At 36.5% G+C, this 26,138-nt stretch overlaps 1 protein-coding gene across 6 annotated transcripts in view; it reads left to right on the top strand.

Annotated features, from left to right (window-relative positions):
- NRXN1 (neurexin 1) overlaps window positions 1–26,138 on the top strand; it is a gene marked incomplete at its 5' end in the record, with an annotated part of 479,408 nt that overhangs the window by 75,644 nt on the left and 377,626 nt on the right. For all 6 annotated transcript variants that reach the window (XM_083857909.1, XM_083857912.1, XM_083857914.1 and 3 more), the window contains 2 exons: window positions 8,817–9,200; window positions 16,416–16,619. In XM_083857909.1, the coding sequence (XP_083714035.1) occupies window positions 8,817–9,200; window positions 16,416–16,619 (588 nt within the window). The remainder of the gene's footprint in view (window positions 1–8,816; window positions 9,201–16,415; window positions 16,620–26,138) is intronic.

The following is a 26,138-nucleotide window of genomic DNA, read 5'->3' on the forward strand; positions in this document are numbered from 1 at the left end:
GCACATCTCTGTGTACTTAAATGATATGCTAATAAATGTCTAACAAAACATATCAGCAGAAATGGAAATAACTGACTTGCCACATTCTATCAGTGTGATTCATATTCTGGAGTAGTTTAGTCAAAAAATGATCTCACTGAAAAGTGGTAAAAATAAAGAATTCATAACCTGTTCCTCATGCTACTGAAATGTAATGTGGCTTAAAGTGCATTTATCCGGTGAATTGTCAATGCACATCAGCTCGTCTCATCTTGAGTATATATCTTGTCTTAAGCAAATAATCAATGTACATCAATTTAAGAACATCTCTCTTCTACAGTGACTTTCTTGTACTTCATGCTGGGATTTGGGGAGGAAGGGGGAAGGGAATGTACTGAGTCTCTAATTCAGTCCTTAAGATCTTCTGATTAATATAAGTTAAAACCTGAAGTTTTTGTATGTTCTAAAATTGGGTGTTGAATAATGTAATTCCACTTCTTCTGGAATTTGTGGGATTTCCCCCACTTTCTTCCTTCTGATGACTCACTTTCCATAGCTTGCATTTATAATTTCTTTATTATAATATGTCAGTGGCTCATTTACATTTCTCGAGGTTAAGTAAACCTACCAAGCAAGAACAAATAAAACCCAACCAACCAAAATCAAACAAACAAACAAACAAAAAAAAAAAAAAAAAAAAAGGAAAAAAACCCAACTAATTGAACAACAAAACACAGCTTCTCAAAATCCTCAATTGGGATTGAATATCCAGCAGTTATATTATTTGTACTACAGTTTTCATTTCAGACTTTCTTCTTAAGTGCTGTTTCCATGATTCATATGAGGCAGTAAATCCTGTAATAATCACGCCTGTGGGACTGCTGAAAGCAAAGTTTATTCTTACATCCAAAGCCAACAGATCTATAAAGGAATTAAATAAATGCATAGCAATTGTTTACATTTGAAGATAAGTTCTGCCCTTTCATTGCTTCACAAAAAACATGACTCACAAGTGCCATTAAGAGAGTTTAGGGCATACTCTAATTCTTTAAAGCTGTTGATGGACATCAGCAGTAATGTAGAGTAATTTCAGGAAGCAAAACCCACCTAGTGATCAGGATTGCAAATTATTTTTTAAGTAGAATTATAAATAATCAGGTTAGTCCACCTGATGATTTGCTTATGATCAAGATAGGTGAAATTTATGCAACACCCCCATCTCTGTTGAAAACATAATACCTATTAACTCTAAGACATTGAACTATTACCATGAATACTGAATCAAATATTCAGGCTTAGGACTGACAAACTGAATTTTAACTGCAATCTGAAAGAGAATCAAAGTTTTTCTGTTATTCTAATACATACAATAATAGCTTATGGTAGAAGAAGTACCAGTAACACTGGCAATGTTTTTGTTTATCTTTATGATGGTGTTGTGGTTTGAAAGCAAAACGAATGAGAGGCTTCAAGTCAGAGATATAATTTAATAAGAAGAAAGGTAAAAAGGTAAAAATAAAATAAAATAAATGCAATAACACAAAGGATCACTGACAGAGTCAGAATACAACCTGAGCAGGATGGTGGAAGCAGTCCAGGTGAGGTGCTCTTCTTGAAGCAGTGAGCCTGTAGAAAGGTCTGGGAGCTCTGGTCCTCTGGGAATCCAGTGGGTAAGTGCCCATTGCACTGTCCCACATACCAGCTTATATCCAGGTGAGAATGCTTGGCTCCTCCCCCTGGGCAGAGCATCTCACAATAGAATGAGGAGGGTGAAGTGGGTCCTTGATGGCCCATTAAACAGAGATAACCCCTGGAGGGAGTTACCTGTGACTCATGGGCCAGGCGTTAATGGCCCATTAGCAGAAGACACCCCAAAGGCCATTAGCAGAAGAGGCAGGGGGCTTGAGAAAACACTAGCCCACCTGGTTTCAACAGTTCATGAAGATGGTGATAGAATAAATACTTTGTGTACATCCTACACTGCAAACCAGGACAGATGGTAAGATCTGGTTATTAAAATTATTAGAGAGATACCTCTGCCTGAATTAAGGTGCAAATGAGACTGTGTACCAATGTAAAAACCACAGATTTTATGTAGCAGTAAATGTGATATAGAGGGAAATAGAAATAAATAGTAAAAAGCAAGGTGGGGGGGCGGGCAAACTTGATTCTAACTGGGCCCTGGCTTCCCTAACTGTATCCCCTATCCCTCTGTACAATTTTACTCCATTCCTCCAAAGCCCCCTGTCCTCCTTTCCACCTTCTGAAAGCTTCTTTTTTCGCTCTGAGTTTGCTCAGCAGCTCCTTATCCATCCAAGGAGGCCTGCTGCTGGCATTTTTGCCCGATTGCCTTCTTGTTGGGATGCATTGTGTCTGAGCATGGAGAAAGTGATCCTTGAATACCAGCCCACATCCTTGGGCCCCTCTCCCCTCCAGGGCTCTTTCCCATTGGACTCCACTGAGTAGTGCCTTGAAGAGGCCAAAGTCTGCTCTCCTGGAGTCCAGGGCGGGGAGTTTGCTGTGTGCCCTCCTCACTGTCCTGAGTATCTCGCCGCCCTCCACCTTGTGGTCACATTGTGCATTTTGGTGTGTTTTACCCATGAAGAATAAAATTCACTATACCACTTCAGAATGCTTTTTGGTTTCCTTTCTCTAGCCCAGACCAAACATACTGGAAATCACATGAATTTTCACTAGCTTTCCTTCAGAGTTTTTATATAACTGAATGAATATACCTTGTATAGAAAAAAGTTTCCTTTTCTGATACTTTCTTGTTGCCATTGGCAGCAGATTTCCCTAGCTATCAAGCATAAGATAGTCTTCTGTTAGTAGATAAGTTACTCAAATAAACTGTGATTTTTTTTTTCTTTAAATTAAATTTGGTGTCTTGCAACCTTTTGCTTCTAGCCTTTAAGTCCAATGCAGAGTGGATCCCTCCTATAGCAGAATGCTGTGACATTTCTCAAGGAGCTTTGCTAATTTCCTTGACTTTCATATTAGCTGGATCAGCAAGTACTAGATTTATTTCTCATTCTTTGCTCTCTTCCAGACTCTCGGCCAGTGAGCATCCACACTAAACTACTGACTTTGCCTTTGCTTGTCTAGGACTGAGGTGGAGGGGGCAGGGAGATGTAAGGAATGAGAACACCTTTTTAAATTATAATCAACCATGCCCCATTCGCTAGTATTTCTCTCAATCCGCTCAGATTTTGAGAGACAAAAGGAAGAGGGAAGAGTTAGTGCCTTTTAATTTGCTTTTTTGAAAGAAGTGAGAAAGTGAAAGAATTTGTTTTTGCTGAAAGAGGTCTTGACCTATTATTCTTGTTTTCACCCTAGAATCCTATTTTGTTTCCTGTAAGACTTACTCTGAGTGCTTTCTTATCTAAAGATCATTGTAGGACAGGGTTCATGAGACCATATTTAGTTAATATTTAAGGGTTAGGTAAAGAGAAATATTCATAAGACATTCTCCTCTGGTACATCTTTCTTGCTAGGTGTGCAGCAGTGCTACCAACTGCTGTGTCCTGGGTTTCCTCCCCCTACTCCTGAACTGTACATCCTGAATTTCTGGGAAGGACCACAGCTTCATAGCTGTCTGATATGTGTTCTGTCTTGGCCATGGGCTGCATGCTGCATACAGTCCTCATCATGTGTTTTAGCACAGAAGATGTATTTAGAATTACTATCTTGCTCTGATTTTTCAGTGTTTCTCAATAAGCAAATGTTTTTCACGGGCTCAAAAACCAACTAAAATAGGCCACACCAGGTAAGCAGAGAAATGAGAACCAGTTGCAGTAGCTGCACTTAAAATCTTCTCATTTAACTGATCAGGAGAGAGACAAGATTTAGAAATATGATTTAGTTTCTTATACACAGTTTTAGGAAAAAGTAAATTGCTGAGATAATGAATAAGATTGGAGAGGCTCATTAAGTCATACCTAAGGGAGATACTTGTCTGTTCTGCTCTTAACAGTACTGCAAACTCTGCAGAAAAAGAATTACCAAAAAAACCCCACAAACCCAAACTAAATAAAAAAACAACCATGAAGCAGCTTTAAAGGTGTTTGCTCACAGTGTTTCTTGTAACACAGTAGGGATAGGTTTAATAACTGTTTTCTGCAACTTAAGTAATCTTTAATTTTTTTAACTGTTTGCCATATGCAAGTATAATCATGCAAATTATTTTTTTGCTAAACCACCATTCATCATTTGGAAACCACCATTACATAGTGGAATCAGGGAGGAAACTTACTCTCTTTGTCAACCTCCAATTGCGTAGGGCAGCATAAAGCAGAATGTATCAGCACCTGCTCATAGGGTAGGTAGCATTTAAGAGCTGAGTCACTGAAATTTTGAACTAAAGTTAGTTTCAGCTTGAATACCAGAAATCATTTCTGAAGTATGTAATTACAGCTTAACTATAATCAACATCTCACTGTAAGTAATGCTCTGTTTATGTCCATTACATGTGTTGTTGTTGCGGGTTCTTTTTTCTTTTTCACAGGTACTCTTCTACATATTACTTCCCATATCTTTTTAACCTTTTAAGAACAGTCAGATGTACATGTTCCTATTTCAACAGATATTAATAGTTTTCATACTTGAGAGGATGGATTTATATTGCATTTTAAGGACTATTATTTCAATGAACTGCAGCTTCCTTGGCTGATCTGCATCTTTCTCAGAGTCCAAGATAAAACTCAACCAACACTCAGCCAAGTGGTACAATAGGCTGCTCTGGAATCCCCAATATATTTCACAGTTTGCGCTCACATGTGCGTTATCATTGACTTATACTGTCGACTCATCCTTTCAAGGACTTCTCACTAATCAGTTGTCCTTTAAGTCAATCATTCTTGCTGAAAACCATAACTTCATTAGTTTTTTCTCAAACTGCTTTTCCAATACGGATATAAGTTTCTAAATGTGAAATTGCACTGTGTTCTCAGATGAAATGCTGCAGAATCAAAGCAGCTATAGGTCATTTCAGGACAGTTAAACTTATGCCCAGTTTCTGGAGATAGGAAATGCTATGTGTTTTTAGAATCTGAAGCTAGATCATGAACCCCAGACTAAATAAGTCACCCCACACCTTCTTGTCTTTGTAATTTCTTTTTACTTCTTTCAGGCAGGACAAACCACATATTCTCAGCATTCTTCATTTCTTTCTTATTTTGATAGAAATACAAAAATTATTTCCTACTTTGAGTCTTAAAAAACTTTGCACAGAAACTGCTTGTTTCCTGGAAAGCATTATGGCTCTTTTCAAAGAAGTGATATCACTACTTATCTGGTTCTGGGAGCTGTTATGAAAAGATGGAAGTTTAAGGATGGTTCTTACTCCAGAGATATTACAATTTAAACTTATACTTTCCTCTCTCTCTTGGGCATCCTGTGCTCTTCTAAATCAGCTACTTCCTCATCATATCTGTTGTCTCCAGGTTATTGCCCATTCTTTCCTCTTTTAAAATTTAACAATTCTTTCTGGAGAATGACATTACAGTATCTTTACAGGGAAATTTATTAACATTTTCTGTGCTGGCCACATAAGAGATTTGCGCTCCTGTGGTAGTTCTGTGGTAGGAAGGCCAGCTTGAGACATTTTCAGTAGAACTCAGAAAGTTTCCCTCAAGAAAGATAACAGACTTTAAGGAAAAAAAAAAAAAAAAAAAAAAAAGGCAAACAAGAAAAAAACCGACAACAAAGCATAGGAAAACAAACAAACTCAAACCCCTGTAATAAACTAGAAAAAAATCATCCCACCCCTGTCCCAAACCTCACCAAGATGGAACAGCATGTGCTACCTCTGTCTCAGCTCTAGGTGCACTGTGAACTCAAAGCTGCTAATGGAACCATTGTTTATTTTCTGTAGGCCTATGTTCTATGAACTTGAGTTCTGCATTTTGTTGTAGGATCCTTAAAAGGCTCTGTAAGTTTTGCTGTATTTTGGAATATTTTTATATTCCCTTTTTTTAACTTGGATTTTTCTGTTTTCATCTGTGTTTACAAAGCAAGTAGTGAGTAAAGTTTGCATTATCTGTCAGAGATATGTAACAGGTGATTTGAATATCAACAGCAGTGATGGCTGCTGGTTGCCTGTCATGTTTTTCTACCCACAGTCATTAGATGCCATGATTGCAATAAGGTTTTAGAGGACTTCTCACACAGAGTATTTTATGGGGCTTCGTTCCTTTTACCTGGAAAGGTAAAAAGTTCATTTTTTTAAGAAGCTGTTGACATCTATTCATAATAATACTTAAGCTCTCTTCAGAGTAATCCTTTATGACACAGAGAAGAAAAATTTCCTGCTTCAATCTATCACTTTACTGTAATTCACAGTCACCAGTTTCCCTTATCGTTCACCTTTTTAAGCCTTCTGTGCTTGCAAAGCTTCCACTTGGAACACAGACTAGCAGCTATACTAGGAGAGATTTATCTGTCTTTTCCTGTGAGCTGAAAGTAATCAAGACATAGTAGATTTTTATTTTTTAATAGAAAAGGAGTTCTAGGTTCTTTGTTAATGTCTTGAAAATAAAACTGTCTTTGTCCAGCAGAAAGCAGCACTGTTCACACATTGGAACTTGCTGTTGGAGGCTGCAGCTGAGTTAACTTGTGTGGGTGCACAAGTGGGTGCTGCCTGAGCATGGGTTTAGAGTGTTTGGTCCTAAATTAGGCTGTACATCAACAGATGGCAGCAAGCAACAATAGCAGTAAGAAACTCTGCGAGGACAAGTACGATTTATATTTACAGCATCTCTAATGTTTTTAAAGACATAAAGATCCGTTGTCTGTTAGCCATCCTTCCTGGTACCACAGGATGCTCTATGAAAAGTCTCTCTTGGTTTGACAGGTCATGCACAGGTGTCCTTGTTTGATGCAGCTGATTAATCAAATCAGATCTGAAAGTGTTTATGCTTGCATGCTTAAGGTCAAACCTATAGCAAGCATTCCATACAAGTGCCAAGTTCTGCTTCTAGAAGCTGAGAAGCAACAACAAATTTTTAGAGTTAGCAAACCATAATCATCTTATCAGTTTTAAACAGATGGAAGTTTGGAAGAAAAAGTATCTTGTTTCAGCATGCCTATTTCTTACTTTCTTGAAAGTTCACTTTCACATCTATGTGATTATACAACTGACACAGAAAGTATTTCTTATAATACATAAAAGGGAAAACTGACCACATCCTCACTCTTTAAACATGCTTATAAAAATTCAAAAATGCTATGCAAACCTTATTTTTATCTTGTTAGCTCCTTTCTGATAGTTGGGAGACTGTGATATACAGCTCTTACAAAATCCATATGTCTCAAGTCTCATGTGGGAGTTGGACCTCCTGAGACCTTTATCCCAAACAGCTTTTACTAACAATCCAAATTCTTTAGATATTCATTCTGTCAATGTTGTTGAAGTTAACCTACTGAACTGAGAAAAAAAAAAAAAAAAAAAAAGAAAAACTTCCACAGGAGTCCAAAGAGAAGCCTAAATTTTAGGCTGTTCCCAAGTAAGAGAATGATCTTTTTCTGACCTGCCTTTGTTTGCTTAAAACTCACATTTTAGTATGTATGCTGTGTAAAGTGTGAATTTCTTCTTATGCACAACTCCTACCACAGTGGAAGCATTTTTGGTAATAAGTGTTATCTTCTGGAATCTGTTTCAGGCTAACAGTGAAGATGGTGAATCATGTTCACTTTGTGTATATATATATATGCTAAATTCATCATGGTAAATGCAATTCTTAAGTATCTTGTCATCACTAATACGCTTTCAGTGTTATGCTCAGCAGATAAGTGTTGCATGATATGACTGGTCATTATAATATTTTTTTGACCTATAATATTTTGATTTATATTTTGTTTGCTTTTGTACCCACGTAGAGTGATAAGGAATCACTTCTGTGAAGATGTAGAGGAAGATTTTTTTCCCAAGTGATTTTACTTAGAAATAAAATTTAAGTTGGTTGGCATAAATATGCTCTGTGACTGTATGTACTAAATTCATTTTTTCTGCTTATTCAAATCATGTTACACATCTCCTTATTTTAAACAAAGTACCACCAAAAAAAGGTTCTTTGCTGATGATTACATTTTCTTTGTTCAGACACTTTATAAAGAAAACTCTGTTTTAGGTTCACTTTTGTTTGTTAGATTTTTAGACTTCTATGGAAAGGATATTTCTGGGTTCCTGAAGGCCTGTATACATCTTCTCTCCCTCTCATTGTAACACGCACACATTTTGAAAAAAGTGTCAGAGGAATTGATTTTCTCTCCAGGATCGCATCACTTCCTTCTTAATGATTGCCTGCCTGGCAGTTGATGAGAGCATTTTCCTTTTGTATTTAAAGAATAAAATGTCTTACCCAAAGCCCACTGGAAGTGATGAGAGTCTTTTAAAACACTTTTGGGCCCAAACCTAACATTCAGATGTGCCCCTCAGATTGCAACCTATCAATGCAACTCTAGCCTTAAGGCTTTGAAATACATATAAGGGAGTGAAGATATTTTTGTTGTTGTTGTTGCACAATGAGGATGTTTCTGAAAATAACTATGAGCTGCATTCCTCCTGTACCTATGAGATTGGTAAGATGATTTTGACTGGAATTTTTCATATTGTGCTCATGCAGTGTTTTGCATAAAGGTTTCTTAGATCATTAACTTCCTGACTACATTGCAATTGAAATACTGAAGTGTATGTATGAATCTATAGCTGTGTAAATAAAATACCTCTGCTTCACTTATAGCTGTTTGCCAGGAGCTAATGTGACATGTGGATGAATGAGTAAAAAAAGCAGTACCAAAATCAAATATGTTGAAAATCATACAATTTTTTGTCTTTGCAGGGACGATATCTGTGAACACGTTACGTACTCCATATACTGCACCAGGGGAAAGTGAAATCCTTGACTTGGATGATGACTTGTATCTTGGAGGCTTACCAGAAAATAAAGCAGGCCTGGTCTTCCCAACAGAAGTGTGGACAGCACTCCTCAATTATGGATATGTTGGCTGCATTAGAGATTTATTTATTGATGGTCAAAGCAAAGATATTCGACAGATGGCTGAAATTCAAAGCACAGCTGGAGTAAAACCCTCATGCTCAAGAGAAACTGCAAAGCCTTGCCTTAGCAACCCCTGTAAAAACAATGGTGTGTGCAGGGATGGGTGGAACAGATATGTGTGTGATTGCTCTGGCACGGGGTACCTTGGCAGATCGTGTGAAAGAGGTAGGTTCCATGAGATGACTGCACTTCTACTTTTACATATTAAAAAGCACTGCCATTAAAATAAACAAAATCTTGTACAATGATTAAATGTGGTAGGCTACCAATAACTGTCCTGAGGCAAAAAAAAAGCATCCTTGATTTCACTTGATGTGAGGTGGAGCACTGCTCTAGACTCAAAGCAGTAATTCTAGAGGAAAAATCTTAGGGGAGACACTAAGGTGCACGGAGAAGTCTTAGGTGGCTATGACAGAAAGTCAGTACTGCTAAATATCTCCTAGAAAATACCTCCTTTTGTGTCTCATCATACATTGCTGAGTTCTGAAAAGCTTTGTGAAAGCAATTTTAAATATTATTGCTATGATGCCTTGGAGTAGCTACTGAGAACAGAGGCTGGATTAAGTTAAGAGAATTAAGTGGGTACTTGTTAAAGGCCTTCAATAAGTACATCTTGGGCAGCCAAAATCCTCCTAGAGGCTATACCCAAAATAGACAATGGTCACGAGTTTTCAGACAGATGTAAGTGAAGTTCACCAACTTCATTTATTTAATCAAAAAGGTGGATAGCAGCAAGGAAGCCAGATGTTGAGGTTAGTTAATAGAAAACCCTGTTATTTTAAATTTCAGCATGCTAATAGAAGATTTTAATGTAAGTAGGTAAACAATAAAAATAAATGTATTTAGTATTTTAGGGTTCTATTTTTATTCTTACTGGAATAGAAAGTGTTTCAGTGCCAGGAGTTGCATTTTTTCACCTCCCAGTAGACACAGTATTTTCTTCAAATTTCTCTTCAACCTGAAATCTAAACCTAAAGTTCATTGATTGAAAATTTAAGTTATTTTCACCTAGTTTGATTAATTTTTCCAATTAGGCAGACAAAATGAAAATGTGCTCCTTAGAAATAAAACCCCCAGTGAATGCTTTAAGTTGTATGTCAGTATGTACATGCAGTTATGTAGTATGGGTGCCACCATATCATCAGCATTTGCAAGTAGATCCTCAGATTCTTCTGTGGGTTTTCTCTGTCGTATTTTTGGACTATTTATGCCTTTGGCTCATGGCCAGCTGTTCAGAGCTCTCCAGACTGCTGTTCCTGGTGGAGTGCAGCCGGCAGAGGGATAACGGAGCTGCCTGATTGCAGCCCTCGGTTAAACATGGCTGGTGTACCACCCTGTGGCCAAACTCTTCTATTGCACAGGGGCTCCAGCAAAAACTGGATTTGCATTTTTGGTGGTTTTTTTGTTAGTTTTTTGTTGTTGTTGTTGTTTTCTTTTGTTTTTGTTTTGTTTTGGTTTTGGTTTTGTTTTTTTATTTCCACTGAAAAGCCAGGAAACGTGTCCCTTAGAGACATAAACCCATGCAAATCCTCAAACAACTGTAAGCAGGCTTCATCACAGCAGCTTCTCATATACATGTCGGGCAGGTGGTGATGTTTTATAAAGAAACTTCTGCCTTTTTCATTTCCCCTGCCTTATTTTCAGGCACTGTCCAGCTTAAGGCTTCATTTTCCCAGAGCATTTCCCTGGTGGGAATGGTGATACTGGAGTGGTGGTGTTGGCTCTTCCACAACAACATTTGGTTCTTGTCCAACAGAAATGTGTGGCACTTGAGCAGTATGAGATCATTTCCTGCTCCTGGGTTTCCCTCTCCAGAGGGAACTGCACTGAAAGGAGATGTCTTCTCAGTAATATCCATATCCCAAGTGGTTATGCATTAATGAGATTATAGCTTTTGGGATTCTGAAAGCGTCGTGCTGGCATCTTACCACACAAAGTTATTGTAACTACTACCCGTGTGTAGGAACAGATAAACTTTTGTATTTGGTGATATAAGCAGCACAATTACGATTGTTCAAACTAATTTAAATAAAAGGGGAACACACTCATTTCAGCAAGCAATACAGTTTCACAAAGAAAAGAAAGCTTTAGAATAAAATACAGGAGATTAAACAATTAGAATATTTTACATTAAGTAATTAAGGTGTCCAGTAAAAAAAAAATAAGTGTGGGGCTACTTTTTATTGCCATTTAATTTTTTTTTCATATTATTTAATCTGAAATAGGAGTGCTAATATCCATACATGGATGTTTAGTGCACAATAGAGAATCTGAAATAATTTCAGCTCATTTAGTGCACAAAACCGCTGGAATATCACTGTGGTCTTTTTTCATTTGTGTATTTTTAAAATTATATATATACATATATATATATACACATATATATTAATATCCACATCCATTTTATCCCCTTGCAAGTTATACTTGATTTTATTCTTGATTTTAGGTAAGGTTAAACATCAGCATAATCTGTAGATTGGCTTTAGTAGATTATGAAAACTCTAGCAGATGGATGGACAGATGTCACAGCAATATAATTTGGCATCTTCTCTTACTTTGTGGATCACTGAGTGAGTGACTGCCTCTTGGCAAAGCCTTTTGCAGGTGTATTCTTTTGACTAGATGTCCAGGAACAATAGTAAAATCATCAAACAGGGATAAGAAAGAGTAAGTATGCAAACAAAGGTTTATGAAGGTGACATTTCTGACGAGAAAATCTATTTAGAGTGCTTGTAGATGTCCATGTTGTCCATGCACAGACCCCTACATACACATATACACATTAAAGAAATGTAGCTTTCATTCCTTGTGTTATACCTGGACACTTTAAAATTTTAAATTAAGAATAAAAAGGTGATATGAGGATAGATGGCATGAAGAATCAGGTGTTCTAAATATTATACTAATTCCATCACTATCTTAAATTAGCTGATTGGTCCTGTGTGTTGAAGTTGTAACAAACTTACATTGTAGATTAGGACCTCAGTCCTGAAATATTAGTGTAGGAATTGGGAGGAATAATTTCACCTTCTATTCACATATTATCCAGTAAATAATCACATACAGAGAATTGTTTCTATCAGATTAATGGAAATGTTCCCTATAAGTCTCCAAGGCTGCAGCTTTGGGCCCAGGTGGACTGAAGAAGATGCCATGGCGAAAGCACAAAACACCTGGGAAGAGAACACGGTGATTCAACATTCGAATTTGACTCAGTAGCAGCCAATATATTTGAATACTTGCACAATTTCTAGGAGTAAAATCATATATATCAGAGAGCATTTTCAGAGCACAACATTATTGCTCTACTATACTGGTAAATAAAACAGGATCAGAGAGTAAACCGGAATACTTGATTATTGATGATCCAGATTGCTCATGCATATCCTGGCATGACTCTGGGCTGTATAGTCTGTCATTTCTGGGCAAATTTTGTGTGGGATTTTAGTGACAGCAGACACAGGGGGTGATTTCATGCTTTAAAAATGGCTCTGTGGGATGCAGTGCAGTCCTCATATTACTGCAGACACACTGAAACTGAAAAAAGTGGGAAAAAATTAATGATTCTGTCTTTGGGACTTCACAGGCACCACAAGGGGTCCAGAGGAAACAAGATCCTCTTTTGTTTATTAAAATATGTGTAATAGGCATTTGTACTCACCAAGAATCATGTTTTTAAAACAACTCCAACTTGACTCCAAAATTTATGAGAAAGAACCCTGAAATTCAAATGCCTAGTCCATCCATACTTGTTTCACTTTAAATAAGCTGTGAATTGAAGAATAGCATCTATTCAGGAAATTCAACTTTACTCTAAAAATATCCCGTTCAGCATTTCTGAGGGTAGGAGCAGATGTAGGAAAGTTTCCAGAAGAGTTGGTGCCTCCGTCTCTTGAGCAATTTAGGTAATTCCAGCTCAACTGGAAATTAAGGTCCTGAATCTCCTCTCATGTCAGTTCTGATCTGTGCATCCTTGGGTTTAGACACAGAGATAATTGAGGTGGTGTGTGTGTATATATGTAGGAAAGAAGACTATCTAACTGTGAAGATTTTAATAAGAAACAAATTTAAGAAAAATAATTTAAAAGGGAACTGAATCCTTCAGTGGGGTTGTTTTGGAGTTTGGTTCATTTGTATGTTTTGGTTGGCTGTTTTTTACCACAGGAGCAGGAAAAGTTTAAATTGTCAGGTTTATAAAACTGTCAAAGAATGAATGTCTAAAACACTTTTTTATATAAATCTCTGTATCATATAATGCCATTTATTTCTTAATAACTCTACTGCATGCACTTATCTGCTGCCACAAAAAAATTGTCAGTGACTATTTCATAAGGATTTTCTGCTGTTTTTCTTTTCACCACTATGATTCCAACACTGAAATTGGAATCTATTAGTCTTTTCCTTCTTTCTTTAAATGAATATCATATCCTGAGCTAAACTTATAGCCTATTACCATTTGGTCGAATAATTAAGATTAAGAGAAAGCTGAACAAGAGAAAAAAGACATTCTGCCAACATTTATGTGAGAATATTTAGCAGTGTAGTTTTTATGTAAAGATGAGACACCTCCCTGGAATTAGTTGGTCCAAAGCAAAAAAAAAAAAAAAAAAAAAAAAAAAAAAAAAAAAAAAGTTTATAATACATATTTTTAGCTGAATTGTTCCTTCAAGGTTTTTTTAACTGATGTCTCTTGTCATTCAGGTCACCTTCTTACTGACCAAGCCTTGTAAATTAGCAATCTATTCCTGCCAGTTTTGTGCTTGGTTCTGCTTTGTTTGTTGTTTGAGGTTTTGGGGTTGGTGTTTTTGTGTGGGTGGGTGGGGGGTTTTTTGGGGTTTGTTTGTTTGTTTGTTGTTTTCAATTTGTCTTTGCATTTTTGTTTTGTTTCTGGTTTTGTTTTTACTTGGGGTTTTTCTTTTTTGTAGTTGGGAGGTGTGTTGTTAGGTTTTTTGGGTTTTTTTCCTTTTCTCTCCCCCATGATACTTTCATATTTAGAAAGCCTGTGGCTTGGAAAGGACATATTGACATATTAAAAGGAGCTAGTTGACATGAGGGGGCTTTCAGAGCTTTTAAGTAATTTGCTCTTCTGTTCAATATCTTTGGTCTGTTCTTCGAACATCTGTTCCCAAAATACTGGCACAGTATGGCTTAGGAGGATTAAGTATCTAATCACATCAGGTCTGCTCACCACGGTGTTACTCATAGGCCATCTCCAATTAAATTAAGTTTCTAGTTAAGTTCCTTTTCTCCTTTTTCCAAAATTTTCAGAAGAACTTGAATAATTACTGGAAAGTTGGCTAACAGTAGCAGTGCTGATTCTGATAGCTCTCTTTTTTATATTATCCTAAGATAATTTGTTAACAACAGAACTCTAGCATTGATGAATCTTGGGTTTGTTCTGTACAAGAAAACCCTGAGTACTATTAATGTGGTGAATTTTTATAGATAATACAAAATACCTTTTATTTTCTGTTATATTAGCATGTTACTTTAGGGTTTTTTCCTGGAATTCTTTACCTAAATCATATTTACCTCGATAAAAACCTTAGGAGATTTTTATGCATGGACTAGACAGCTAGAGATATAAGAAGAAATTAAAAGCCCCTGTTCATGACTTCCCCCAAACACCAATAAAAAACCAAGTAAACCCACAAAAACTCAACCCTCAGACTAACAAGTAAAACCCCCCAAATCATCAAAAAGCAAATCACCTTCCAATGAAAACTCTTTGACTTGAAATCACTTTTCAAATTGTTGCAAGTTAAGTATTTTATCTACTTTACAGAGAAAAATTAGATTTAAAATATGCTGAAAACATGATTACCTGCATAGTCAGAAATCATAAAACCTGTAAATGCATTCTTATAACCTGTTATATTTAAGGACTTTCACTGCAGTCTCAGTAACTACTTTTTTCCCAACATCAGACTGTTTTCTCCAAATTTGTATTGGGGGATTTAAAATTTTTTTACACAGGAGAAGGTTGCCCAGAGAAGCTGTGGATGCCCCACTCCTGGAAGTGTTCAAGGCCAGGTTGGATGGGGCTTGGAGGAACCTGGTCCAGTGGGATGTGTCCCTGCCCATGGCAGGGGACATGGGTGGATCTGGGTGGAACTGGGTGATCATTAAGGTTCCTCCTAACCCAAGCCATTTTCTGATTGTTTTAGTGAAAATATCATCTGTCACTTTTGCCTCTCACAGAATTAGCAGAACATTTTGTCCTTCTGTGGATCATGTAGGCTGGAAGTCTTGAAGAGCTTATCTGCCTTTAGCAGCATACAAAATATGCTGTGGGAACAATTTTGGCAAATGTAGTTGTGATACTTACTTAAAATAGTATCAGTAGTATTAGTCCTTGAGAATATTATTGCATGTTGACACCACAATAAGCTTTTAGATAAGTGTCTCCATTACACCAAAGCAAATTAAAGCATAGAGAAGCTTCCCATAGGTGTTCTCTGCCCACAATGTTTGATTGTCCTGCCAAAAAGGACTTACTAATACCTTTCAGAAATACATTTCCTTTGCTTTCTAGGAACTGCAATGCCTCCCTGTGAGCAGAAATGCAGTCTCTTTACCACCTTTCTCGTTACCAGCCTGGAAGCTGGAGAAAGAAGGCTTGTGACTGGTTGCTCTGGGGTCTAACAGACTGTGACTGCTCTGTGCCAGAGCCTCTGGCCGGGAGGGTTTCCTGGAATGTCTCAAAGTGACAGTTTTTGCTGTCTTGGGGGTTTTAAGATGTTACCCTCAATATGCCAATTCCAGTCTCAGTCCTTCTTCTGAGGCTGCTATAGTGTTCATACAAGCATTTTTGAGCCCATACCATGGTTTTTGTAGTCATGGAGCAACCTGTGCCCCATCCAAACCATGCTGGGGACAGTCACACATTTCAGGACGGGATTTTTGCTCACTGTATGAAAATTGCAGCCCATGGCTGGAGCAATGCCAATAGGTTTATACATGAAGGTGATTATCTAGGGGAATGACTGTCAGGCATGGGCTTTTGTTACACTGTTAAGGTACCTGAATATCTTTTACTGGTTTGACCTATTTTGAGCAGTAGAGGCCTGTCTTTCAAGCATTGCTTTACAGGTGATTTTACTGATCTCCTTGAAGATGCACACATGACTGGATGAGTCATTAAAAAACAAATTATTTTCTTCAAAAACCACCAAGATATGCCACTTAAAAGCAAAACAAATCCTAAAAACATCCCCAAACCTGACTTCCCTTGTGTCTCCCAGTAATAAAAATAAAAAGTAATACATACTTTTTCTGTGTCATTCTGACTGGATATACGTTTACCATCTTACCTTTAAGGAGTTTCAATAGACAGAGCGTAATTCTTTAACAACTGATTTTTCTCCTTTGTGTTTCCAGAGGCAACGATTTTAAGCTATGATGGAAGTATGTTTATGAAAATACAGCTTCCTGTTGTGATGCACACAGAGGCCGAAGATGTTTCTTTAAGGTTCAGGTCTCAGCGAGCTTATGGCATTTTAATGGCAACAACCTCCAGGGAATCTGCGGATACCCTTCGGTTAGAGCTGGATGCAGGACGAGTTAAGCTAACGGTCAACCTAGGTAACAACCTCTTCCTCCAAGAAATTAACATTTTCTTTACATTTTTCTTTTTGCTTGCAAACATTTATGAAACAGCCTGTTTTAACATTAAAAGTAAACTGAAATGATATATAGACACACATCAGTGCAGCATTTGCATATGTACACAAATACACGGCCATTGTTACGATTTATTTTCTTTTCTTTTGCATTTTGTATTCTTTATTTAGTCTTAACATTACCCATCACAATATTTTTGTACTGTTGTGTATTCTAAAAAAAGAAGACAAGTTCATCAGTGGTATTTTTTGGCTGAATTGTTTTTTTTTCATTGTGGTAGATTGGTCTCCCTCCACAATTTCTTCAGTATAGCAATTCCACAATTTCAATGTGCAAGTAGAAACAAAATATATGTAGGTCAGGTCAGTTTTACCTCTACCAATTAATCTATGACATGCAAATACATCAAAGACTTTGTGGTTTTGACACTGAAAATGTTGCAGTTAGATACTCCCACTGATGGATTTCTTGGTCTCCTTTTTTTAGGTGTCAAATCTATATTAAATCCATCTCCTCTTTTTTGAACAATTCTGTAGTGGTATTTTTGTAGTATCGAACGATAACACAACCCTTCAATGCCCAAAGACTGCGGCCCTCAGCAAACAGCCTTGTGAACACAGGAGGCACAAGCCCTTTTACAGAAAAAGAAAAAAAACACACCTGGTTTCCTTGTTTAAAATATGATAGACAAAATGTCAGGTTATGGTTTTCTCTAGTTTAAAAATAAAAAAGAAAATAAAGAAATAAAAGCGCTTCTGCCACGCTTATGACTAAGTCCAAGTCAGGCCCTGAAACAGAACAGGAATATGCTCAGGAAAATGCATGTCCCATGCAGCTAGTCCCATTCAGAGGGATGCTATTTTTAAAGGGAATTAAGTATTTTATTGCTTTAGTCACAGATTCAGAAAGCACCGGTGGGCAGAGGGGGGGTAAGAAAATAACCACCTGACCCTCCACCTCATCAAAGTGTTGCTCACAGAAACGCTGCCCTGGTATTTAGTGATGAGGAGGGAGAGGGAGGAGCAAAGGGTGTCTGGGTGACCCTTCCCTGCCTGGCCCCTCCTGCAGGGAGGACACGATGGGAGGTTCTGAGGGCTTTCTGTAAAGGGGCTGTGCAGGTGCTGCTCCTCGGCTGTTTGCAACCACTTTTCTGATGCGGTTGACGACACATGACAAACTCAGCTATATGGAAACAAAATCTAGGTTTGATGGTATACATGTTCCTCAAAGGTGTAAAACAGGAGTAGCTGTACAAACCAAGTAGCACGGTGTAGGATTTGGGGTTTGGTTTTGGGTTGGGTTATTTTTAAGTAATAAATTAATATAAATTAATGCAGGTAACCCGGCAGAGGATTGTGTACAGATCAAATTATTCACTTTACATACAAAACATCACCCTCTGCCTACTTCTATAGTTCATGAAAGTCAATAAAAAGTAAATAAACCCATGCCCTAACAATATTGTTCCTTCCTCCAACACTACCCATTTTTTTTATTTCTCTCTTTTATTATTTATTTATTCAGTCAGGCAAGAAAATAATCTTAAAATAGAAAGGATTCTCTTTGTTCTCTAATGAGTGTTTATAAACATACGATTTTCTTTCCCTCTGTATTATTATAACTTTAAAGTAGTTGCTGTTCATTTCTAAAATCTAGACATTAAGGATATCTAAACCCACAACCCCTTATTTCTGGGCCTGGGTGATGAGGTCGGTGTCAATCCTTAGCTTTTGGAGATGAGCCTTTGAGGTTATACTATCCACAAGTTGTCCAAGGTGTCTGATTGTGGCCTGGCCTGCTCTATGACCCATTGTGACGGAGCACTTTCTAATTGCACTGAGAGAAATTACCTGTTCTTTCACAGATGGGGAGAAAGCTGCAGCCTGCCTCAGTTAAGCATCTTTGACTTTTAATCCTGACTTTTCACTTAGATTTGTCACCATGTAGCTTTGTTTGAAATTGGCCATTTTTACCCTATTTGTCGTTTCTATTGGTAAAGACTTCTCGCAGTATATCTGGGTTATAACAGTATGTAAAGACTGATGATATGGAGTGGCCATATTTGCATGTGTCTGTCCCCGGAAGGGTGGACTGTGATTTTATTGGATGTCTGCAGCTATTACCTTGAAGGATAAATTTTCATTTTTCATCTATTCTTCCCCATCTAGACTGTATCAGGATTAACTGTAATTCCAGTAAGTGCCTATTCAAACTTTTTAAAATGTTATTCCACCATTATAAAATATGCAAAGTAGAATGACAAAGATTGTGGACAGCTTGCAAGCATTTGATAATTTATTAATGAAATGTGATGATTAATTACATTGTGTAAAAAGTCATCATATACTTTAGTACTTGTTTTTTGTCCTTCCTATAGGACATGACATTAACTAGAATATTAAAAAGGAAGCATTCTACAGGTTGTAAACAAGCCTAAAGGAAATGGTGCCTGTAGTACTCTATTATTCTAGATAGGCTATTTTATATTTACAGTAGCCATAGAATTTTTGAACCAGCATTTCTGATAAGCTGTTACACATTTTCTCCCCATGTCCTCCTAATTTTCCTGACATATTACCTTTAACTGGTGGTTAGATTGTTGGAACATAATAGTTTTTACTACAAAAATTTCTATTTTACAACCCCCCTTGACAATAACCTGTTTTTACTGGCTGGTTATAGCACAATTTGGTTTTGCTAAATCTTCAATTTATGGAAATGTGATACATTGCAAAAAGGACATTATTGAAGTCTGAGAATGACCATATTTCTATGATGATTTTTTACACTCTAATTATGCTAAAAAATCCTTGAATTGAACAATTTTTCTTTGTGATATGCATGTTTATGAAACAGAGGGAAACATTTGCCAGATGAATGGACTAAATTTTAACTTCTCTGATATTATTTGGATTAAGAGGCTATATTCTGAAAGGAGAAAAAGGACTGTGATTTTATTTTGAGTCTATGGAATTCCTGAATGGTGTCAACAAAATTATTGATAGTAAGTATGGTAGATTTGAGTTTTGGGTTTTTTTTTTTTTTTTTTTTTTTTTTTTTTTTTTTTTTTTTTTTTTTTTTTTGTTTCCCTTCCTAACAGGTTTTACAGGCCAGAAGACTGGCTTTATGAAAACAGGAGAAGAGAAAAAAAATTTAAAAAAAAAAAAAAAAAAAAAAAAAAAAAAAAAAAAAAAAAAGCCTAAACAACAAACTGCACAGGTTTAATTTGTAGTTGGTAAGAGATAAAATATATTAACGTAACTTTCTTTAATAGTTTTATAAGCCATAATGAAAAACAAGCATCTGAAGTTATTCTTAATGTGTAATTTCCTAATAGATTTTTTCAATTAATAATTTTTACAAGACAAAAACACAGCATTTGTATTAAAAAACAGAAAAATAAAATCTTGAGGTGAGTGTTTAATTTAAACTGTTCTTAAATTCAGAGAGACTTCAGTATAATAAAAGAAATGCTTGTAATCACAAAGGCATAAGAATATCATCCTCATGTTAAAAAGAAAATAATAAAAAAGTAAAAAATTCTCAATTATAAGCACAAATATTTCCTCTTTCCACTTGCTAAAATATATAAAATCATGAAAAATCTCAGAAGCATTTTCTTGGTCTTCCACAGGACACTATTTTTATCTACTAATGAAATCTCATTTAGGAAAAAACAAGTGTAAGATAAGCAGCTTTTTGGGCAGAACTGTAATGAGACTGCCTGCTGCTGGTAAATTCCTTTTTTTCCTAGGGAAAAAATTTGGTTTAACTTTCTTAATAAAATCAGAAAATCCCTCTGAAAACAGATTTACTAACATAAGGAAACCCCCTAGGAATAAAGCCATAATATAACAGGTGTTCTCATTTTTTAATCTTTTTGGATTAAATGATGTGTCAAAGATAAATTTAAATGGTTTCTAGGTTTCATTTTTAAGCAAGTTTTGGATCAAAAGAGAATCTTCAAATACAAATAAGCCTCCAATTAGAGGATTGCAAAGAGGAGCAATGGATCTACTTTGTTGGATTAGGAGTTATAAGTTCTTGGTCTCATGCAGAAGCGACATAACCTCTCTACAAAATATCCTTGGTATCAAATACTCATAAGTTATTTCTCTTTACAGTTTGTTTATAGTACTTTTGTTGTTAGAAATGAACTTAAGTGATTAGTTCCATCTCCCTGTGGTGCTTGTGTGTACTGAGCAGGGTTTTGTGAGCTTTCAGTATGGTAAGTACTACAATGTTTTCTTATCTGCACTGGAGTTTTCCAGCAACCAGGTGTTTCATGAGCAATTTCTATATACTAATGTTTAGATTATGGAGAATTATTGCTCTAAGTAGTCCTTAAAAATGCCTATTAAAAATATAATGGGGTTCAGTGGGACACAATTTGTTTCAAAGCAAGAGCATCCAGAACTGGAGTATTAAAGTTGCTAAACACTGTGATAGTTGAGTGCCTCTCTTCTTTCTGCTGAGGGCTGAATGTATATCAATCCTGATTTTAGGTTGATAGAAGTAAATCTGGTTTTCATGTCTGAAAAACTTTTTTTTCATTTCCTGTTCCTGTTACTTAGAAATCAGTCCTGTTAGTATAACCTCAGCGTTGGGACTGAGAGTTATGTGTTATAACTAACTTTGTAACAGAGTTAAGGTCAGGATGAAGGTATCTGGTTTGAATTTGGAGAGACAATTTAAAAAGAAAAAAAATCCAAAATCTTAAGCTGAACATCAACAAGCTTGAGAGAAGAAAAAGGAAAATGTAAGCACCTTCTCCTGCTGTGAATTATAAGCACAGGGAATGAAATACTGCACCTGTTTGTCCTCTCATTTTCTCCTGAAGCCTGTCTTCTGCTCACTGCAGATCAAATGCATAAGGGTTGGCTGACAGAGCTAAGATGATGGCAACAACTTTTTCTACACATGGTCATCCCTTCACCTTTAGCTGATGTCCTGTCTTGCAGAAGAGGTGGCATTTTGGGGTCTTCCTTGTTTGAAAGACAGAATTATTTAAAATGTTAAAATGTTAATCAGATATCACATCACTATTAAACTTGTGTTTCATTAACAATACGTGGCATGCTAAATATTTTGTGCTAGGTTAGAAGATCAGTATGCCCATACATCACTAGAAATTCTGTCTCATGTTAGTCAGAAAATAATGTTGCTGAAATGTTGGATTACTACATCCTTAAATAACTTCATTGTGTTCTTCAGAGCTACAAGTTTAGAACATCAAATTGTCTGTCAGGCAGTGAATTAAATGGTCCATTTAAATTGCAGGTACATGTAGGTCAGTGCTGGGGCTGACACCAGGAGAAAGGGAAAAACTTATTTGATGAACAGAAATAGCTGCTGTGGTTTCCATATTAGTGTTCATAGGGTGAGGAACTCATTTAAAAATAAGACTGCAGTGAACTCTGTTGTTTGAAATAATATGAATATAACAGCATTTTTTGGCATTGATAATGCTGTAAGAAATAAGTTAAAAGCTGTAGAGGTTTTCTGCATTATATACAGACTTGATAAACTAATTCGTAAAAATTACCTAAGACTAAGTTCTATTAAAAAAAATATATACATATATATCTATGCCCCAAAATATTTCTCCCTTCCAAAGAAGGAATTGTTACCCTCTGATTGCAAACTATTAAGCATAAATTATAAGTAGTTGGGAATCCTATTGAACTGAATGGGATTTTTCCCTAGTATTTCTTAGAGACAGAACTTTCCATTGCAGTTCAGTAACAGTTTCTGAATGATTTGTGAACAAAAAACAGGTATGCTAAATTTTTATATTTTTCACTGTTGTAACCTTAAACACTACAGTCTTAGTTTTTTTTCTTTCTTTTTTCAGTTTTAATGATTCCAAAATATTAGTATCTGAAAAAATCCAGGTAGCTGTAAGCGCTGCTGGTTTTGATATTCAATATGCTTTTGTCACTGGCATCTGCAGTCTTACACATTATTTCATCTTTTGGACTGTGAGAGTTTTTTTATTGTTATTATTGTCTTCCTATAATTTCTGAAAATAAATTTTCTATATTTTTATATGAGTTAGCCAAGTAGGACTGTAGGGATTTTTTAATTAATTGATGCATTATACCACTAATAATGTTAATTGGTAAATAGCTGGCTCTCATTTCCCAGTCTGATACTTTTGTTCAATATGAAAAAATACAGGACACGTTTTTGAATGGTGCTGTGAAAGCTGGCTCAGCTTGTGGCACAGAGTGCAGGGGACACTGAGGTTAGTTTTCTAGTACACAGCTTTGCTTCTGTGGGCAATAACTCACAGCACTCAGAGCAATGGCACTGAATTAGGTTATACTCAAATACAGGACTGTCAGAAGAAATGATTATGAATTGTAGGATGTCAGGGAGCAGATAGTACCGTGGTAGTAAATGTGTACACAATTCCCCAGGGCATGTGTAAACCAGGTTTGCAAGCTGGATGTACACCTTTATAAATTAGTTAGAGTTTCCTGGGCTTGGAAGATTTTCCGTTTGTTCTTCAGTGGTTGTATTTACATGCACCCCTTGTTCTTGTGTCTATCTAGTTATTAATCCATTCTCTGTATAATTTATAGTTCCTCTCATTTTATTTTCTTATGCCATTTTAATCCTCTGTTCTTCCCTATAGCCCTTAATCTTTTTTCCTTGTTTTGTATGCGCATCCTTTTAAAATTTTCCTATTCTGCAGATGTGCACGTTACAGATGATTAAGTTATTCTATTTGGAAACATCTGTTACTGAAGCATTTCTTTCTTGTCAACGTATCCTACAAATCCAGGGTATGACAAGTAGCTTTGTCAGATTATTGGTAAATAAGAGGAGAATTGTGTCTATTAAAGTGCCAGCAATTGGTGTTCAATTACATTATTTTTTCAATGTGCACATGAATTTTAAGCAGCAGAAAATCTTACATGAACACTATACATCCTTTTGAAAGCTACTGCTTGTAAAACTCCATTTTATTGCAGAATCCAGAATCTTCAGCTGTGCTTTTATGGATATTCCTAAATCTACTGTGATAAGCAAATTGTTAATACATTTCTGTGTATTAACTTCCTACTATCTGGTGAAAAGAATTATTAGAATATATTATTTGTTCTCTTTTTTGCTGTTGTTGCCAGTAGAAAATCATTAAAACAATTCAATTTTGTAGCTCCACCTAAAATGTAAGATTTTGTTCTTGACCTGTTTTCTTACAGAGTGCTTATAAATTGCATGAGTTTTGATCTTTCCCTCATTAAGAGTGGCTGACAGCCTGGCAAAAATATGTAAAAGAGTCTTACCATAGAGGACATGCAGCAAATCAGCAGGGTACTTTCTCTGCAAGTTCAAACAGGAACTTTCCTCTGTTTGTGGCATGAAGTTTGAAATAATTATGAATAATTCTTTTGAAACTTTGCCTATACTTTGCAAATTTAGAACAGGAAGTCATTGGATTCCTTCTCATTCAGCAATATCAATTTAAAGGCCCCTTTTCATATAATTTCCTGAAAAACAGGATCTGCTGCTATGTAACAAAACTGAAAACATACCTGGTCCTATTCTACTATCTCCTAGTTGCTAATAGACAGTATGCAAAAAAACTGCTGCTTTACTCAGAGGCTCTCACTGGACTCCTCAGTGCTCAGTCCTGAAGCTGCACTAAGACCATCCCTGCACTAAGACCATCCTGTCTTGTTCCAGGCACTATGTTTGGAACAAAAGTTGAAAACAGCTCAGCTTGGAAAGAAAGTTCAGGTTTAAAAGCAAAAGGGCCTGCCTGTGTAAATATAATCAGAAAGGCTGATGTCATTAAGGAATAGCCCATAATTTATTATGTACAGCCAGCTACAGAAGCCTGTTACGAGAGATGCCTATAATTTTTCTTTCTCTGTTAGATATAGGGTGGAAAGAAATGGTGCTGCGCAGGTTATACTCTGTGAGAGCAAAGCATTAATTGGCTCACTGGGGCAGTGCTTGCAAAGCCATTCACCTCTTCCTGCAGTCTGCCTGCCCACCTGCTCTGGAGAAAAGTAGGTTTCTTGAATGGTAGAAGAGTGAAGTGAACCAGCAGGGCCCTGCTGATCATTTTCCAAAAGTTTGTGTACCATTCTTTGGTTTTTGTGTTGCAGATTTTCATCTGTCTCTAAAAAAAAACCCTGTCATTTACTTTAAAAACTGTGTTCTTCTCTCTTCCTGTCTGCTGGTTCTGCTCTTACATTGTCCATCACTTTGCTGCCAGCACAAAAGGTTCAAGTGTCTATGTGATGAACTGACTAAAGTGACCCGTTAACAAAATTGTTAATTTTGACTTGCTGCAGTTTTCTGAAACCTTTTGTAGAGTAAAACAGGATGAGGGGGGAGGCAGGATGGTGCAGACAGTAGAAAAACAACCTCCAGTACAAAGTGCATTGCTTTTTTCAGCGACACAGATTTATGCTATCCCAAAATGAATTCATCTGGCCTACATCTAAGCAAAAACATCCTGGAAAAGTACACGTTATGTACAGAAAGGCGGAAACATCATGTCTTGAGATGTGAAATGCTTAATCTGTATCAATTAAGGAAGTGATATTTCAGACAACTGAAGGGAAATATTGGAAAAGTTTCTGGGTAAATGCCTGCACCTTCAAATATGTTCATCACAATTATTCTCTTCTGAATTAGGCTTATAAAACAAGCTGGATGTTGAACCAGAAATATGTGAAAATATGTGATGCCCAGTTTTAGGGGGTTTCAAGCATGAGGAAAAGCCATTGAGTATCATGAAGAGAATATGTATTAAGAAATGCCAGCTAAGAGGAGGCTGGGTTTTTGGGACATTCACATAAGATAATTTAGAATTCATTTAATGTTGTGCCTTTTTGGGAAATTTCACATGGATATAGTTTGGCTTGAGGGAGGATTCTGAAAAGGTAACAGTGAAGGCACATTGGACTTCCAAGAATGAGTTCACTCACTACGTGAGTGATTGAGAAAATCATTCTTGTGATGTACTGATTTCTGATATCAAGCCTATATTTTGGTTAGCACAGGAATTTTGCCAGGAAATGCTCAAGTTATCTAAAAAGCTTCCATTTTTACCCCTTCCTTATCCAGTTATAATTGTTAAGAAATCTTGAACTAATAAAGAGCATAAGAAAACTTGAATCAACTGGCTTATTATGAACAAAATCTTGTAAAGAGTCTTGCACATATAATTTATCAAAGCCAGAGGTAAGATCCCTGCCTGAACCTGCTTAGCTGGGACATGTCAGATTAGCAGTCAAAAAGCTCAAACCTTCATTAAAATGAAAATAAAGGCTATATATATGCTGGCTGACCATTTAAGGATCTATGATATTTACTTTCTCCCTGACAAAGCTTTCAGGGTTGGCTGCTGGGGATTGAGGGCTTTGCTCTGTCAGTGCTTTCAACCTACATGAAGGACAGCAATAAAGTTTATTTTTGTGCCTTCGTTCTACTTGTTCCTTTTAAAACCTCATCTAT

The sequence above is a fragment of the Zosterops lateralis genome (assembly GCF_965231275.1).
Source record: "Zosterops lateralis genome assembly, chromosome: 3".
Classification (NCBI taxonomy): domain Eukaryota; kingdom Metazoa; phylum Chordata; class Aves; order Passeriformes; family Zosteropidae; genus Zosterops; species Zosterops lateralis.